Source organism: Podarcis erhardii (assembly GCF_964252035.2).
Source record: "Podarcis erhardii genome assembly, chromosome: 13".
Taxonomy (NCBI): Eukaryota; Metazoa; Chordata; class Lepidosauria; order Squamata; family Lacertidae; genus Podarcis; species Podarcis erhardii.
Genome location: NC_138502.1, coordinates 38,667,342 through 38,686,530, shown reverse-complemented (window position 1 = coordinate 38,686,530; position 19,189 = coordinate 38,667,342). Strand labels below are relative to the sequence as shown.

Genomic DNA, 19,189 nt, shown 5'->3' with positions numbered 1-19,189 from the left:
CTGCTCTGGTTCGCCAGAAGCAGCTTAGTCATGCTGGCCGCATGACCTGGAAACTGTACGCCAGCTCCCTCGGCCAATAAAGCGAGATGAGCGCTGCAACCCCAGAGTCGTCTGTGACTGGACCTAACCGTCAGGGATCCCTTTACCTTTAACTGAACATTCAAGCCGGGGCAAGATTCTTTCTTTGCAAGCCTGGCTAGCTGCACGGGACGAATTGGGAACACGGTTTAAGTGTGCTCCCAGTTCTTCCTTTACAAGCCAAACTAAGCCATGCAAGGAAAGAGAAAAAGTCGTCTAATTCAAAAAGTGCTGTATTTTGCCCGCAAAGGAAAAGCTGGGAGCAAATTTAGAGTGTGCTCCTGAGTCCTCCTCACTTCCTGTTCGGACTTAAAGTTTCACAGAGTGTTGGGCAGCTTGAAGCTTCATCACGCCTGCGAAAGGTGGGTCGTCCAAATGGTCTGGTGGGGCTCATTATGGGCTACATGCTGTCCACTCCTACAGCCATTACAGCAAAATTGCTTGACTTAAGTACTTTCTAGCACTTGAGAACTCCTGTAATTTGGATGGGAAAAGTACTGGAATCTTCAATCTTTTTCCTGGTGTAAAAAGAAGACTCATGTTTTCAGGGAATCAATGAGCACTGTTCTGTCACTGATTCCCTCACTGATAACTCGCCATGGCTCAAGTCAGACAACACGTCAGACCATGTTAAGGAAGCTGATTGATGTGATTTCAATTGACAGGATGTGGTATGTAATCAGCCAGCAAACCAAAATTGGAAACTATGGTTTGAAATGATTTGCAAACCGTGATTCGGACTAACTATGGTTTAGTGGGATGTAGGGCTTCAAATAAAGCCATTGATCCACTGCCATAGACTCCTACAAACTGGAACATGTCCAGTGGAGGGCAACCAAAATGGTCAAAGGCCTGGAAACGATGCCTTATGAGGAAGGGCTAAGGGAGCTGGGCATGTTTAGCCTGGAGAAGAGGAGGTTAAGGGGTGATATGATAGCCATGTTCAAATATATAAAAGGATGTCACATAGAGGAGGGAGAAAGGTTGTTTTCTGCTGCTCCAGAGAAGCGGACACGGAGCAATGGTTCCAAACTACAAGAAAAAAGATTCCACCTAAACATTAGGAAGAACTTCCTGACAGTAAGAGCTATTTGACAGTGGAATTTGCTGCCAAGGAGTGTGGTGGAGTCTCCTTCTTTGGAGGTCTTTAAGCAGAGGCTTGACAACCATATGTCAGGAGTGCTCTGATGGTGTTTCCTGCTTGGCAGGGGGTTGGACTCGATGGCCCTTGTGGTCTCTTCCAACTCTATGATTCTATGATTCTATGGATTCATGAATTTGGGTGTAGCTCTGAACCATGATTTGTCCTTTGTGCATTTGAGAGCACAAACTGTAGATTGGTTGCTTAATGATGGTTAGTGCAAACCATTCTTAGTTCTGACCACCATTGCCATGTTTCTTTGGCCAAAGGGATGTGAGCGGAATCCTTACTCTGCTGTGAGTACCCATCTTCAAGGCCGCTCAGAACTGCACATTCAGAACTGCAACACTGCTCAATGGGCACCTGATCAGAATAATTTGAGTTGCAATTCAGGTTATGCAATTCTAGATCATGGCTAGGCAAATTAAGGCCCAGGGGCCGGATCTGGCCCAATCACCTTCTAAATCCGGACTGTCCAGGAATCAGCATGTTTTTAGATGAATATGTGCCCTTTTATTTAAAATGCATCTCTGGGTTATTTATGAGGCATAGGAATTCATTCATTCCCCCCCCCCACCAAATATATATATATAGTCCGGCCCCCCACAAGGTCTGAGGGATAGTGGACCGGCCCCCTGCTGAAAAAGTTTGCTGACCCCTGTTCTAGATCCATGACAAAACAGTAAAAAACAAACAAACCATGGAAACGAATGGGCATCTTTTCATTCGGACATGCAACTTTTATTTTTCCTTGAGCCTTTCTGAATTTGCTGTTACCTCTTACTCAGTTCTGTCTGTCCTGTGATCTTTACAGGTCCCCCACACAGCGGAAAGACGGCCTTGGCTGCAAAGATTGCAGAAGAATCTAACTTCCCATTTATCAAGATCTGCTCTCCCGATAAGATGATCGGCTTTTCAGAAACTGCCAAATGCCAGGCAATGAAGAAGGTATATTTTGCGAATTCCTTCCACGCCACATTTTTTGTTTGATGTCACGGGCATTGTGTCTCCTCTGTCTATGTCCTGTGCTACTTTCAAATTTATAAAATGATGCCGCAAACTATAGAAAGTTGCGTGGCAAGGTCCCGACCCCCCCACGAGGTTGAATAAAGATACTTGACACCAGTATTTTAGGTTAATGGGCTAAAAAAGGCCACAACTTTATTGGTTACAGATTGTGAGCGGTATTGGCTTAGGCATTGGACCTAACTGACTATATCTGACTCCTGCCCGTCTGCATGGAGTCCGTGAAGGGTTAACCACCAGTAGGGGGAGTCCTGCTGATGCACATTAACTAGGAGCTCCGCCGGGGTCACCAATAGGGGTCGTGCCTTAGGCCCTAGCCTCCCCAGGCTTCGGACAGGGCCATTCCCCCAGAATCCTTTAATGCAGCGGTTCTCAACCTGTGGGTCCCCAGATGTTGTGGAACTACAATTCCCATCATCCCTGACCACTGGTCATGCTGGCTAGGAATGATGGGAGTTGTAGTCCAACAACATCTGGGGACCCACGGGTTGAGAAACACTGCTTTAACGGAATACCCTTCAATGTGTGGGGGAGGTGATGGTGCTACCTCCTCAACTCTCTTCTCCAGCAATATTCCAATTCCTAACTGCCAAACCTTACAAAGTTGTGACAATTTGCTACGTGGGTGGCGCTGTGAGTTAAATCACAGAGCCTAGGACTTGCCGACCAGAAGGTCGGCGGTTTGAATCCCTACGACAGGGTGAGCTCCCGTTTCTCAGTCCCAGCTCCTGCCAACCTAGCAGTTCAAAAGCACATCAGAGTGCAAATAGATAAATAGGTACCACTCCGGCTGGAAGGTAAACGGCGTTTCCGTGCGCTGCTCTGGTTCGCCAGAAGTGGCTTAGTCATGCTGGCCACATGACCCAGAAGCTGTATGCTGGCTCCTTCGGCCAGTAAAGCGAGATGAGCGCTGCAACCTCAGAGTCGGCCATGACTGGACCTAATGGTCAGGGGTCCCTTTACCTTTAGCTTTTTACGCAAAAACCAAGTGGCGGAGCCAATTTGCCAAGTGGAAAAAGTCCTACCAGGCCCCTCAATGGCAACCAACCGGATTCCATAGCAAGGTCTAGGGATGAAATAACGTAAAGGGCGGGAGGATGCGAAAACCGGAGCAGCTGGAAGCGTGGAAAGGGGTGAGATTCCCGCTGCGTCCTGCTTAAATCAAGCAGGCCACACCCCCAGAGCAATCGGCTTGGTTGCCTGGGCAGTGGCGCAGGTGAGAAACCCCCCAATCGCGCAGGGCTGACCACACCTTCCTAAGGCGGAAGTGGCTTTGTCAAGAATAGATATTAAGCCAGATCCTATTAACCGATGGCTCGGTTGAATTGAACAAACAAAGAAATTAAAAATGCAGTAAAACAAAAGGAAAATATCTTCCATATCCCTGGCTTAAGAAGGAAATAAATGCAGTCTGTCTGCATCTATGTAGAACCTTCACAGAAAGAGAGTAAGATGAAGCAAACATCCCCTAATGGGATGAATACATAGGGCAAAGAAAAGATTGACTTTAGAATCCTAAATATTATTCCATCTCTAGAAAGTGCATATTCCCCAGAGACATCTGAGCCACAGCTAATTATACGGCCTTCCAAATGTGGGGGAATTGTTGCTTTTTAATTGTTTTCACCAGGATCTTCACTGCGGGGGGGAGTTAGTTTGAAAGAACTGAATACGGACAAGCAGAGAGGCGGCTTGGTTTTTCCGAAAAATGGGGGCATTTCCTTTCAAGAATTCCAAACATCTAACAACCTCTCCAGAGGAGGAGAGCAAAATTGCTGGCAATATATAATGTGCATGATATTTCTTCATTAATCTCCGTGTTTTTAGAAAAAGACTTCAAAACACCTGTTCTTCAGGCTTGACTGTGCCTGTTCAGGGACAGCAACCATTGCCAAGTTGTTGCTCCTGGAATCTGTCTCGCATTCTAAGAAATTTTTTTTCACAGCCTTAGAATGTGCTGCGTTTTGTGTGGACGCCAACCGTGCATTTGGCTTTTGTCTGCTCCTTCAAAGCAAATAAATAAATCAAATCATGTGTTCGCAACTAAGGATTTAATTTCTACCCTTCTTGGGTCCGTCCCCCCACTTTAAAGTACAGTCACTGTAGCCAAGAGATAAAAATTTTAACTTTTTGCTTTCCGGAAAACAGATCTTTGACGATGCTTACAAGTCTCAGCTCAGCTGCGTTGTGGTGGACGACATTGAAAGACTCCTAGGTGAGAGAAGTGGAAGACTGTGAGGGGGTCTTGCATGAGACATTTTTTGAGGCAAGATCTTCCTTTCTGTAGCCTTTTCCCCAATCCTAGGGCTTTTGTTATTGGAGCACCTGAACCTGACTCAAGTAGGTGGTTGCTGAGGGCGGGCTGAAGCAAAGACCAGGGAAGAACGTTGAAGGCCCTCTGTACATAGACAAGAGCCAGTCTCTTATTTGCTTGGGCAAATAATAATAATAAATTTTTATTTATACCCCGCCCTCCCCAGCCAAGACTCAAGGGCTCAGGGCGGCTAACAACCAATAATAAAAACAAGTTGATTAAAATACAATTTAAAAAGATTAAAATACAACATTAAGACATTAGGATGCAGCCTCTTCGGAGGAGGAGAAAGGAAAAAGAAAGAGGCGGAGGGAATCAAACTGATTCTAAGCCAAAGGCCAGGTGGAACAACTCTGTCTTACAGGCCCTGCGGAAAGAAATCAGATCCCCAGGGCCCTGGTCTCATGAGACAGAGCGTTCCACCAGGTCGGAGCTAGTGTTGAGAAGGCCCTGGCTCTGGTTGAGGCTAATCTAACTTCCTTAGGGCCCGGGACCATTAGGGTGTTGCTATATATGGACCTTAAGGTCCTCCATGGGGCATACCAGGAGAGGAGGTCCCGTAGGTACGAGGGTCCTAGGCCGTGAAGGGCTTTAAAGGTCAAAACCAGCACCTTAATTCTGACCCTGTACTCCACTGGGAGCCAGTGCAGCTGGAAAAGCACTGGGTGAATATGTTCCCATGGCAGAGACCCTGTGAGGAGCCTCGCTGCTGCATTCTGCACCCACTGGAGTTTCTGGGACAGCTTCAAGGGCAGCCCCACGTAGAGTGAATTACAGTAGTCAAGCCTGGAATTACAGTAGTCAAATCTGACATGAAATCCTTTACAGCATGGCTAGAGAACCAGAAGCCCTCCATATAGTTTTGCACTCCCATCGTCTGTGACCGGCAACCATGCTGGTCGGCACTAATGGAGAGTGTTGTCATTGGCGTCCGTCCGTCTTGAGAAACAATGGAGTGCACCTCCAGGGGCAAAGTCAAACTGCTGTCTTAACAGCACCCATGTGACGTCCCCAGGGCGCAAGCCTGGGCAGTTTGTATGGAGAACCCAGGCTGCCCAGATGCCTCGCCGATGTGGTCCAAAGGAAAGCAGGGCAATACGTTTGGCACCAGCTTGGTTGCAGGAGTTTCCGGAAGGCGCCGTCCAACCATCTTAGGGACCCCACTCTGGATTTGTGTAGGGTTTACTCCAGTGTTTCCCAAACATGGCTCTCCAGCTGCTGTTGTTTTTTGGACTACAACTCCCATCATCCCTAGCTAGCAGGACCAGTGGTCAGGGTTAAACCACAGAGCCTAGGACTTGCTGATCAGAAGGTTGGCGGTTCGAATCCCCATGATGGGGTGAGCTCCCATTGCTTGGTCCCTGCTCCTGCCATCCTAGCAGTTCGAATGCATGTCAAAATATAAGTAGATAAATAGGTACCACTCCGGCGGAAAGGTAAACGGCGTTTCCGTGCGCTGCTCTGGTTCGCCAGAAGTGGCTTAGTCACGCTGGCCACATGACCCGGAAGCTGTACTCCGGCTCCCTCGGCCAATAAAGCGAGATGACCGCCGCAACCCCAGAGTCGTCCACAACTGGACCTAATGGCCAGGGGTCCCTTTACCTTTAAAAATAATATGTTTATATTAAAAAAGGATGAGAGTTCTCCTTCTCCTCGATGGGCTGCCTTCCCAGGTTGATGAGCCCCATCTGCCCCCTCTTCCCTCTACAGCAAATGCAGAAAGAAACCTGTGGCCCTCCTTATGTCCAACAACATCAGGAGGACAGCAAGTTTTTCCAGCCCCGCTGCTGTCTCCACAGCCCCTTCCCTTTGGGCTACCCAGAGCTGGGGGACAGCATATAAGCCAAATGCCTGCCTTATATCCCTGCAGGCCCCACCCAGACCTGAAAAGAGTGTATGGCGCTTAGCAGCACTGACCCAGACATCCAACATTTGAAACAGAGCCACAACTGAACTTGGTTGGAGCTCAGTTAATCACCTTGTCCCCTTTCCTCTTTCAGATTACGTTCCGATTGGCCCACGGTTCTCCAACCTGGTGTTGCAGGCTCTTCTGGTGTTGCTGAAGAAAGCGCCCCCTCAAGTAAGTCTCCCTTTCTCTCAGCAGAGCAGAATGTTTGCAAACTGCGTTGGGCACTCATTCAAGGCCAGTGGGAAAGCTGAGCAGGACCCATTGCCAAAAGCCTATCGGTTTTGATACGTTCTGCTGAGGTGGCCCGTGTGTTTCTCTCCTTGAGCACAGGAGGGCCATGCGGTATGAGGGAAACCTTGCCGGGCTGGGAGGGCAGGTCTTTCTGACTTTAAAGCCTTCAACGGCCTCGGCCCAGTATACCTGAAAGAGCGTCTCCACCCCCATCGTTCTCACCGGACACTGAGGTCCAGCTCCGAGGGCCTTCTGGCGGTTCCCTCACTGTGAGAAGTGAGGTTACAGAGAAGCAGGCAGAGGGCCTTCTCGGTAGTGGCACCCACCCTGTGGAACGCCCTCCCATCAGATGTCAAGGCAATAAGCAACTATCTTACTTTTAAAAGACATTTGAAGGCAGCCCCGTTTAGGGAAGTTTTTAATGTTTGATGTTTTATTGTGTTTTTAATACTGTATTCTGTTGTGAGCCACTTAATATTCTGGAACCCCAGCCAGATGGGAGGAGTATAAATAATAAATGATGATGATGATGATGATGATGATGATGATGAAGTCTTCTGCAGGAAGTGGATCTCAGTCGAATTCTCAGTCAATCCCTTTACCTTTACTACCGCAAAGCTGCCAAATCGCAATGAATACAGCTCTTCTTCATGGATTGTAAGCCACAGTGGACACTCAGGTTGCGAACGTGATCCGTCTGGGATGCATGTTCACAACCTGCAGTGGTGCGTCTGCCCACGCATAGGTTGCAATTTGGCGCTTCTGCGCATGTGTGACCACCGAAACCCGGAAGTAACCCGTTCCGGTACTTCTGGGTTCCAGCGGTCCATAACCTGAAAAAATGCAACCTGCCTGAAGCGTCTGTAACCCGAGGTATGACTGTATTATTATTACAGTGGTACCTCGGTTTAAGAACTTAATTCGTTTTGGAGGTCCATTCTTAACCTGAAACTGTTCTTAACCTGAAGCACCACTTTAGCTAATGGGGCCTCCCGCTGCCGCCGCCGCGCCGCCACCACACGATTTCTGTTCTCATCCTGAAGCAAAGTTCTTAACCCGAGGTACTATTTCTGGGTTAGCGGAGTCTGTAACCTGAAGTGTATGTAACCTGAAGCGTCTGTAACCCGAGGTACCACTGTATTATGTTGCCAGCGAACCTACAGAATTTGGATTCTCTAAGGCTGATTCCTGCAGGGTGTGTGTGTGTGTGTGTGTGTGTGTGTGTGTGTGTGTAAACTTACCAAAGGCCTCGTCACCTTTGCATCTTTCAGGCAAAAAGGTGTTTGTGCAAGAGGAACCCAATCGGAGCAGGAACAGCCATGTTTGCATTAATTGCTTGACTTTGACCAGGCTATTTCCCATTAAGCTCTGGGGTTACTGCTCTTGAGACCATGGGGATAACCCCACATAGGCACCTCTAAGCCCCTTGAAGGGAAGGCTTTGAGGTACTGGTGTGACAGATAATTAAGTGTATATTATTCCACACGGTGGCACACTTCTCCAAGCACCTCCCCACACGTCATTGGTGAAACTCCCGTGTGGAGGTTTCCATGTGGTATTTTTGTTCAGTAAGCAGCTGAAACCAGCTGAATAAAAAAAAAGCTTAGTTTGTGGCGTGATTGCTTCCACGATCCACGTACCAAGAGATGTGAAACGGTTCTGTATGCAGCGGATGGGTTTTATTATTCCACGTTGCTTGCCAGTCATGCAGCCTGTCTGCCTTACAGCTTCCTATAAATACCCTTCTCTCACAGGGATGAAATCATATTCTTTTCCTTCCAGAAACCGCTTTGTTGCTCCCACAGAGCTCATTAGGAATACCTCGGGTTACAAACACCTCAGGTTACAAACAATTCAGGTTACGGACTCCACTAGCCCGGAAGTAGTACCTCGGATTGAGAACTTTACCTCAGGATGAGAACGTAAATTGTGTGAGATTATGTTCAACAACCGAGGTTTGACTGTATGCAATGTTTTTGTAAAGAAAAATAAAGTGAGAGACGTTGCACATTCTTTGTAGTTCATGAAAATCTTTAATAAAAACTATTTTAAAAAAAAGAGAACGGAAATTGTGTGGTGGCGGCAGCGGGAGGCCCCACTAGCTGAAGTGGTACCTCAGGTTAAGAACGGTTTCTGGTTAAGAATGGACCTCTGGAACGAATTCAGTTCGTAACCAGAGGTACCCCTGTATTGCCGCTTTCAAAGTACCCAGGCTTCCTGGGATTCTTCAGCTTTGCAAACATTTGGTGCAAAGCCATTTTGGGAACCTGACAACCCCATACAGTGGGACCTCGGGTTACATACACTTCAGGTTACACACTCCGCTAACCCAGAAATAGTGCTTCAGGTTAAGAACTTTGCTTCAGGATAAAAACAGAAATCTGGCTCTGGCGGCGTGGCGGCAGCAGGAGGCCCCATTAGCTAAAATGGTGCTTCCGGTTAAGAACAGTTTCAGGTTAAGAACAGACCTCTGGAACGAATTAAGTACTTAACCTGAGGTACCACTGTATTCTGTACCCACTTCCCCTAACCTGCAAAGTGTTACGATATAAGGCGAGAATACGACATACGACACAACGGCACGTCTATTTATATGTTATAAATAGTCGTGGCGTTCATGTCGTATGTCTATTTATATTTTATAAATAGTCCAAGGAGAATTTAAAACATCACCAATTTGGTTTTTTTATGTTTTTTGTTTCAAAGCTGTTATGAAATGAAAGGGAATCAACTAAAACTCTTTTCTTTCTCCCTGCTCTTTTATTTCAGTCAGGTTTCCCTGGGTTTTTGCAAGGGGAAGAGATTGTCGAGGGGAGGAATGGTTGTTGGGGGGGAGAGAGAAGAGAGAGAGGAGACTGAAAAGCGTTGCCTCAGCGGGGAGCCAAGCCAGAGAGAAAAAGGCTTCTCTGAGAACGAGCAGCATCATCTCGCCAAACCGAGAGGCTCGCTTCATCTACATGCAGAGTCACACAAGGCATTGGACGCTCGGGAACCCCATGGAGGTTTCACATGTGGTTCCCTGCTGGTTCCTCTGAAAAAGCTAACAATTGGGCTCGGAGGGTGAAAGCCCCTTGTGGTATCTCTTCCCAACCCCCCCAAAGCCGTCCTTAAGCTGGACAGACAATTTGGTCAGTGTTATAAGAAGTCCGGTGGACTCTTTGGGGGGGGGGGGGCTTCCTAGAAAGGCCTGCTTAAGACTTCTTCCGCAGTTTTTCCCCTGCACGATTTCCTCAGGGAGGCAGAGGGAAGAAACAAGGATTGGCGTTCTTGCGTTTTAGCGCAGCGACGGTCCATCTAAGGACCTTGGAGATGCTAAGGGTGTCGTCGTCTGCCCCCCCCCCCCCGCAAAGCTGCATTTGCATGTATCTTTGGAAAACTAAACAAAAACTGTGTTAGGTCCGGCTTTTAACTGCTTCCTTTCCGCAGGGCCCGCTCACTTTAAATTCTGCTGCGGTCCTTGCAGTTAAAGTGACCCTGCAGTCCTTTGCAAGAGACTTGCAGGCTTCTGCGTCTGAAAAAGCGACGCTCTCTAGACCTGTGTTTTTAAAATAAGCTGTTGCCAGGACATCTGAAGTTCTGCAGAAGCTGTTTCCCGGTTGAAACGCCGGCCTCAGCATTCAACGCATAGACGTTGGCAACGAACTTGCAATCCTGTTCGGAATTTTACTGGACGTTGAGACCCCTGTGAAATCTAGAAACCGATATTGGAAATGCCAAAAGCAAAAGCAAAAGCAAAAGCAAAAAAAAAAGAAAAAAAAAGATAAACCATGCTATAACGAAGGAAAAGGATGATCAACTATGGTATTCCCCCCCCCCCCCGGCGTTTCCACTCGTGTTTCAAAATTATTTGTGCTACACGCTCTTTGATGAACCCAGATGGGATGTGTTAATTGACTCAACTCTCCTAGGTCTCTGTTTAATACATAATTTCTGTTTATTTATTCCGCCAGTACTTAGTCTATAGTAATTTAGCTGCCACAGTAATACGAAGCATTGCTCTTCAGAATTATTTCCAGTACTTTTTGGCCTCTTCATAAGACGACCAACAATAAGCTTGAGCAGTCCGTGTTAACCTTAGCTGCCATCACTTTCCCCACAGTTTTCCCCACAGAGTAGACGCAACTGTAAAAGTTATTGTTTTTCGTGCAGTTAGATTTGTTATATTTAGGGTAATGCTGCCTTGGATTTTTAAATTGGTATATATTCCAAACTAGAAAGTGTTCTAGCTTGCCCTGGGCCACTTCCTGTCCAATCACTTGAAAAGCAAATTCTCTAATTTGAAGATACTTTTAAAAAGGGGGGAGGGGAAAGCAGGTTGGGGTGGGGGGAGCCAATTTCTTCCCTCCCTGTCGGAACTAATTTGATCCTTTTTAACCGAGTCCGTACAGAAGGTAGTACTGAGTTCTACCAAGTTCTTTGTAATTTTGTATTTGTATTTTTACGTCCGATCTCCAGATGAAGGGCTGTATAAAAGTTCAGCGAATGATGATTAAGAATAATACTCTTGACACAAGTGTCTTGGGTTGAAATCTAGACCCCAGCGTGTAAAGGACAATGGGAGATATGCTAACGTAAAAGGTTTTCCTGCATTTATCCCAAATTCTCCTGTAGCCTGGTCACAATTTCTGCATAAACTGCTGTGGCTTACTTATGGAGGGACAGAGGGACAGCAGAGCATTTAGGACATGGGTAGGCAAGCTAAGGCCCGGGGGCCAGATCCGGCCCAATTGCCTTCTCAATCCAGCCCGTGGATGGTCTGGGAATCAGTGTTTTTACATGAATATGTGTCTTTTTATTTAAAATGCATCTCTGAGTTCTTTGTGGGGCCTGCCTGGTGTTTTTACATGAGTAGAATGTGTGCTTTTGTTTAAAATGCATCTCTGGGTTATTTGTGGGGCATAGGAATCCCCCCCCCAAAATATAGTCTGCCCCCCCCCAAGGTCTAAGGGACAGTAGACCGGCCCCCTGCTGAAAAAGTTTGCTGACCCCTGGATTTAGGACAACCTCTTGTTATTTAGTCGTTTAGTCGTGTCCGACTCTTCGTGACCCCATGGACCAGAGCACGCCATGCACTCCTGTCTTCCACTGCCTCCCGCAGTTTAGTCAAACTCATGCTGGTAGCTTCGAGAACACTGTCCAACCATCTCGTCCTCTGTCGTCCCCTTCTCCTTGTGCCCTCCATCTTTCCCAACATCAGGGTCTTTTCCAGGGAGTCTTCTCTTCTCATGAGGTGGCCAAAGTATTGGAGCCTCAGCTTCAGGATCTGTCCTTCCTGTGAGCACTCAGGGCTGATTTCCTTCAGAATGGATAGGTTTGATCTTCTTGCAGTCCATGGGACTCTCAAGAGTCTCCTCCAGCACCATAGTTTAATAGCATAAATTCTTCGGCGATCAGCCTTCTTTAGGACAACTGTGCCGCACTTAAAATCTGATCATAAAGGGGGGGGGGGAGTCTAGAGGCAAGCACAGGTTTGAGAACCCTATACTTGTTTGCCATAAATTGACTCCTGTGGTTCACAGGAAAGTACAGGCAGGCAAAGGAAGGTGTATAACTAACCCCTGCCCTACTATTTCCCCTGCTTTGATGAAACATGTACTGCATGCGCCTGAAAGTTGCTTAGCCCCCTCCAGCTGCCTCTCATCTCTCTCCCAAAGATTGCACCTACTGTTTGGCAGCAAAGGCTGCTGGCTGACGTTCCCAGTTCTTTATCCCCAAAGGTTTAGATTGGCTCCTTCATTTCACGGTTTTTTGATTCGTGGGGGAAGCGGACAGGCTTACGATCCCATGTGAGTTGGACCACAGAGCAGTTCTCATAATGTAATGTTTTATTGAGCACGTTCCCCGTTCGGATGAAGGGCGTGCCCGACAACCCACTCTCGACATTTTTCATCAAGCGTTTGATAATCCAGCTCACCAGCGGGCACGTTTAAACTCTGCGACCTTCTTTCCAGCTGGCACCGCTGTATCGTTTTATGGGTGGGCTCCATCTTTCGTCGCAGTGATCTCTTTTTGTGGCTTTCTGCTTTTCAGCAAGGCTGTTTCTCGTTCGGATGTTTCCCCATTATTCTGGGTTTATAATGGGGAGGAGAACTTGCCAAAGCAATAGCTTGGGTGCTGGGCTCCTCTTGAGAAACAGGAAGGAAATTGATTTGTGGATTTGTGAGAAGGTGGCACTTCTTTCATTACTTACTGGGTTCCCTTCGAGATCTTTCTAGCAGAGGCACGGACTTCTCTTGGGTTATGGACTATGGTCTCCAACTTAGTCCTCTAAATGTCTCACCGACGGGAAAGTAGATGTGTTTCAGAATCAGGAACTGATAGAGTTTAGAACAAAGCTTCAGCATTTTTAGCCCTTTGTGTGTGCTAGGTCCCAGTCTCTGGTTTTTCTGCGCAAGAACAACCAATATTTTGTCTTTCTGTGGCTGTTGGGGAAGCTCATAGGCAACAGAGCACAGCCACTTTTCTCGCTATTAAAGGTTAATACAACCTGCGCTACAAGCATACATAAGCTGTAAGGAAATGTTCAGTGAAGAGCAGTTTAAAAATACTTGGAAATAAATGTAAATAAACACAAACTATGGCTGGGTGGTTGTTGCCTTCATTTCCATCCTCCTTCAACATTTTCATAGGTCTCTGGTGGGCTCCTATTAGAAATGGAAGTCTAGGTCATTTATTGTTGTTGTTGTTTAGTCGTTTAGTCGTGTCCGACTCTTCGTGACCCCATGGACCAGAGCACGCCATGCACTCCTGTCTTCCACTGCCTCCCGCAGTTTGGTCAGACTCATGTTTGTAGCTTCGAGAACACTGTCCAACCATCTCGTCCTCTGTTGTCCCCTTCTCCTTGTGCCCTCCATCTTTCCCAACATCAGGGTCTTTTCAATGGAGTCTTCTCTTCTCATGAGGTGGCCAAAGTATTGGAGCCTCAGCTTCAGGATCTGTCCTTCCAGTGAGCACTCAGGGCTGATTTCCTTAAGAATGGATACGTTTGATCTTCTTGCAGTCCATGGGACTCTCAAGAGTCTCCTCCAGCACCATAATTCAAAAGCATCCATTCTTCAACAATCAGCCTTCTTTATGGTCCAGCTCTCACTTCCATACATCAGTACTGGGAAAACCATGGCTTTAACTATATGGACCTTTGTTGGCAAGGTGATGTCTCTGCTTTTTAAGATGCTGTCTAGGTTTGTCATCGCCTTTCTCCCAAGGAGCAGGCGTCTTTTAATTTCGTGACTCCTGTCACCATCTGCCGTGATCATGGAGCCCAAGAAAGTAAAATCTCTCACTGCCTCCATTTCTTCCCCTTCTATTTGCCAGAAGGTGATGGGCCCAGTGGCCATGATCTTCGTTTTTTTTATGTTGAGCTTCAGACCATATTTTGTGCTCTCCTCTTTCATCCTCATTAAAAGGTTCTTTAATTCCTCCTCACTTTCTGCCATCAAGGTTGTGTCATCTGCATATCTGAGGTCATTTATTACTAATAACAAAAACAATATTTAATAATAATAATAACAATAATAATGAATAATTGCATTTATTAGTTGGGGGTTTACCAAAAGGTCTCAAAGCTACTTAGCAAGATAAAATGCAACATTTGGAAAGTTAAAAGCAGGAAAATTTAAAACTATGTATAATGCTAAATGTCTAAAACGCCTACCAGGTAATACAATAACAATGACTTCCTCTTATGAATATTTTTCCTTCTCTCTCCTTGTGCTCTTTTTAAATGCGCAGGGTCGTAAGCTCTTGATCATTGGGACCACCAGTCGCAAGGATGTCCTGCAAGAGATGGAGATGCTGGATGCTTTCAGCACAACTATCCATGTTCCCAATATTGCTACAGGAGACCATCTCATGGAAGCCCTCGAGGTCAGGAGCACTTGGGAATGGCTGGGGAAGGGAGCTGAGAGAGGAGCTCAATTTCTTTGGGGCTGTAGGAATGGGAAGACTTGGGCAAGCTGAGTAGTTGAGTCCCTGGCTACTGTCTGCAATGGGCCCGAAAGCCTGGGCAAGCTGAGTAGTTGAGTCCCTGGCTACTGCCTGCAGTAGGCCCGAAAGCCTGGGCAAGCTGAATAGTTGAGTCCCTGGCTACTGCCTGCAGTAGGCCCGATAGCCTATTATGGAGGTGTGCCTTGAACATTTCAGTATTCATCTTGGAATGGAGAAGGGAAGAGGGGGCACTTGGCAATACATTTATCTCCCATCATAGTCTGGTTGGGTAAACCATCTCCTGAACCATTTCCAGATGTTTTCGTGGCATTTACTTGGTCAGATTTGTTAATGCCCAATCTTCCAGCCCTGGGACTTTCACTCCTGTTTTCCCTTCGTGATCTGCCATTGTGAGTCTCCAGGCCCCCACCCCAAAGGTCCAAGCTGTTTTTTGCAAAATATTGGAGAACTGTGCTATATAACACCATGGCTCTGGAACCTGGGGGGTGGGGGGAGGAATTGATAAATCAGCTTTGCTACTATTTGTAAAGGAATGCCAATCTCTGAGCTATATGAATATAAGTAGACGTGAAAGACAGGCTTAGGCACCGGGTTTATATAACCTGAAATGAAACTGTTAAGAACGGAACAATGAGTACTAGGACTGTGACTTTTAATCAGTTAATTGATGGCAGAATAAAAAGTGTCCTTAATTAGTAAATCAGCATTCAGATGTACATGATCTTTAAATACAAGTACCATATTTTTTGCTCTATAAGACTCACTTTTTCCCTCCTAAAAAGTAAGGGGGAATGTGTGTGCGCCTTATGGAGCGAATGCAGGCTGCACAGCTATCCCAGAAGCCAGAACAGCATGAGGGATTGCTGCTTTCACTGCGCAGCGATCCCTCTTGCTGTTCTGGCTTCTGAGATTCAGAATATTTTTTTTCTTGTTTTCCTCCTACAAAAACTAGGTGTGTCCTGTGGTCTGGTGCGTCTTATAGAGCGAAAAATACAGTACTTATAAAAACTGTGGGTGACACACTCAAACGTATAAGAAGCATGTCTCTTATATAGCAAACAGAGCCTTTACAGTTTACTTCCAAGTTCTGAGTCCTAGCTCCGGAATCTGGAATCATTTGCTGTTTCGTTTCGGTTTTAGAAAAAAGCAACCCTCCCCCTCAAAAACCCACCCCCGTTCATTTGCAGGATTATGTGTAGCCTCTCCAGATAGTCTTCTAAGGACTACATACCACGATGGGCATTCTGCAGTAATAAATATGTTCAATTTAATGGGAGCACCTAAGGGGGAGTACAGAAACTCCCCCCCCCCAAAGTCACCTGCTAAATCTGCGGAGAGAAAAATTGTGGGGAGCAGAGGCACAGCTCCTGTACTCGTAGCTGTGGGAGTGGCTAGTGGCCTCGATTCCCCCAAAATTTCTTTGCTCTGCTCTGGGAGCTGCTTTGGTCTGTGAGGAAGTTGTAAATATTAAGAGGCAAGCTCATTAACCTTCGGCATGCGGATTGCACAGAAGAAGTTCCTCCTTCAGGGGCTGGAGAGGAGCTTCCTTGTGACCTAGGTCCTCTTCTGTTCCCACCTGATGCTGTTCTGGACCAATTTCCCTGTCCTTGTGTGATCCGATACGCCGGTGTCGCTGTGGGTTAAACCACAGAGCCTAGGACTTGATGATCAGAAGGTCGGCGGTTTGAATCCCCGCGACGGGGTGAGCTCCCGTTGCTCGGTCCCTGCTCCTGCTAACCTAGCAGTTCGAAAGCACGTCAAAGTGCAAGTAGATAAATAGGTACCGCTCCGGCGGGAAGGTAAAGGGCATTTCCGTGCGCTGCTCTGGTTCGCCAGAAGCGGCTTTGTCATGCTGGCCACATGACTCGGAAGCTGTACACCGGCTCCCTTGGCCAATAAAGCGAGATGAGCGCTGCAACCCCAGAGTCGGCCACGTCTAGACCTAATGGTCAGGGGTCCCTTTGCCTTTACCTATGGCTTGTGTGATCCGATACCTGTGCGCTTGATCAGTAGACAGATCCTTTATGACATTGCCACTCAGTGAAGTAAGAGGCTCTGCGATGGAGAGTGGCATGGAGGATCAATTTCAAGTTCTGTAGCAGTGCGTAGCATCTTGCCAATGTTACCTGTCTTAGTTGCTTGTTAGACAAGGTCTTCCATTGAGTGCTGGGCTTTTCTTAACACAGCCGACTTCTCTCTTCTGTCCCCTCGCAGCTCCTGGGCAGCTTTAAAGACAAGGAACGTTCCACCATTGCCCAGAACGTCAAAGGGAGGAAGGTCTGGATTGGCATCAAGAAGCTTCTGATGTTGATTGAGATGTCAATGCAGGTAAGGTGCCTTGCCCTCTGGTCAAGCCAGAGTCTGGAACTGGATTAGCTGTGGGGTAATAAGACACCCACTTGGTTTTGCCTCTCTCAACTCCCAGGGGCTCAGAGCTCTTGACAACCTAAACACCCGCACATTAAAATGTCAGTAATGATTAAGCTAAAAAAAAAAAGCATGTACTGCAGGGTTTGCTTCCTAGCTACGATTTAACAGTTCAAAAACTACAGACCCTATCCAAGAACTTGTCATCTAGTTTGTGCATCTTTTTCTTCGCTGCAAATTAGATGGGCAAATTGACCACGGAGGACAGGCCGGATTTGCCCCTCCCTGGCGTTTTTCTGTAGCGTCAGAAAAGGAAGCTTTCCTTAGCGGGTTTTTAGCTCTCTTGTTGTAGCATTTCGAAAGCAGCTGGAGCCGCAGCTAGACGACTGCTTTGCAAAATAATAACTTGAGTAAAAAGGCCGGTATCCAAATTAATGCATCCTGTCGGTTCAAGGATTGCTGCTTGCGCAGTGGGACTCTCCCCTGCCCACCACCCCATTTCAAATCTGCTCTGGAGGGTGGGGGGAAACCCCAGAGAAGATTTACAGGGGGAATTCTGTTTCCCAAGCAAAACTCCTTGCGCCAGTGGACCAAGTTACTTAGCACTACAGTGGTATCTTGGGTTACACAGGCTTCAGGTTACAGACTCCGCTAACCAAAAAATAGTGCTTCGGGTTAAGAACTTTGCTTCAGGATGAGAACAGAAATCGTGCTCCGGCGGCGCAGCAGCAGCAGGAGGCCCCATTAGCTAAAGTGGTGCTTCAGGTTAAGAACAGTTTCAGGTTAAGTACAGACCTCGGGAACGAATTAAGTACTTAACCCGAGGTACCACTGTACTTTGGATAAAACACAAATTGTTTTCCCTCCTTGTCACTAGATATATATACAGTGGCACTTTGAGTTACAAATGTCTCAGGTTACAAATGCTTCAGGTTACAAACTCCGCTAACCTGGAAGAGTTACCTTGAGTTGAGAATTTTTCCCCAGGATGAGAACAGAAATTGTGTGCTGGCAGCGCAGCGGCAGCAAGAGGCCCCATTAGCACGCCTCTAGTTAAGAACAGTTTCAGGTTAAGAACGGACCTCCGGAACGAATTAAGTTCGTAACTAGAGGTACCACTATATGTAAGATGGGGAACCTGCGACTCTCCCAACGTTGCTGGATTTCAGCTCCTATCAGCCCCAGCTGACGTAACCAATGTTCTGTTGATGGGAATTGCATACCAGCAACATCTGTAGGGCTGCAGGTTCCCCATCTCTGATAAATAACAGCAGAAGATAGGTATACTGATGGCTACTTGAACAACAGCTGGATGGAATTGTTCATATATAGAAACAGTATGCTTCTGGATGTTGCAGGCAAACAGGGAAAGGCTATCCATCATCGCCAAATTTAGCCACTGTTGGAGTTCAGAATATTGAACTTTGGCCTGGCCCAGCAAGCAGTTCTTACTTGGGGTTCAGTGATGAAGCTTGCCCTTTTGCACACGTTCAATTTCCTTTCACTTTTAATCTGTATGCCGCCTTTCGATATTACAAGGTGCTTTGCAAGCTGAAGAAAGAGCTTAAATAGACAGCAAAGATCACACACCTAATGACAATCTGATCCAATACGGAAAAGTCATAATTTCAGTTTAACACCTTGGCTTCTCCGGCTAAGGAATCTCTGGCAGCAGGGAAAGATCTCTGCTTGCAGATCTGCAGCTTGCCGGAGCCAACAAACCTGGGCGTGATGGACCAGTAGCTTCGTATGTTTATATTCTCGCTGTGTACAGCACCATCCCCGGTCTGAGTCTTTTGCAGACTCCCAGGAGTTGTGCTTTCCCCCCTTCTGCTCCAACTTTGATGGGAGCTCAAAGGGAGGCTATCCCAGTGTATGGTGCCCTCTGTCATCCGCGGGCAATGCCTCTGCACCCTTCTGGGACCGGGCCCTGTCTTCAGGTGCTACTAAATGAAGAGATTCCTCGCACCTTCCTGGGACAGGCTTCCAGGCGCAAGCCAAGAGGCAAGCAGTTCGGCAATGTGTTAAGCCCGTCCCCCACCCCTTTCCTGTGGCTTGTTCTCTGTGATTCTGTTGAAACTTGCACAGGGCTGGGGATCTGCTCTGACTGGATGTCACCCGAGGGTACAGAGTCATTTATCTAGATTACTTTCCCCCCTCTCTCTTCCCCTTGACT

General features: G+C 47.1%; 1 protein-coding gene across 7 annotated transcripts in view; it reads left to right on the top strand.

The window, feature by feature from the left end:
* The window catches only part of NSF (N-ethylmaleimide sensitive factor, vesicle fusing ATPase), a 100,027-nt gene that overhangs the window by 74,253 nt on the left and 6,585 nt on the right, over positions 1-19,189 (top strand). For all 7 annotated transcript variants that reach the window (XR_014150692.1, XM_081837801.1, XM_081837802.1 and 4 more), the window contains exons 15-19: positions 2,034-2,167; positions 4,394-4,460; positions 6,560-6,639; positions 14,431-14,565; positions 16,861-16,974. Coding sequence is in view for 6 of the 7 variants with exons in the window: in XM_081837801.1 (XP_081693927.1) it covers positions 2,034-2,167; positions 4,394-4,460; positions 6,560-6,639; positions 14,431-14,565; positions 16,861-16,974 (530 nt within the window). In the remaining variant the exon portion in view is untranslated. The remainder of the gene's footprint in view (positions 1-2,033; positions 2,168-4,393; positions 4,461-6,559; positions 6,640-14,430; positions 14,566-16,860; positions 16,975-19,189) is intronic.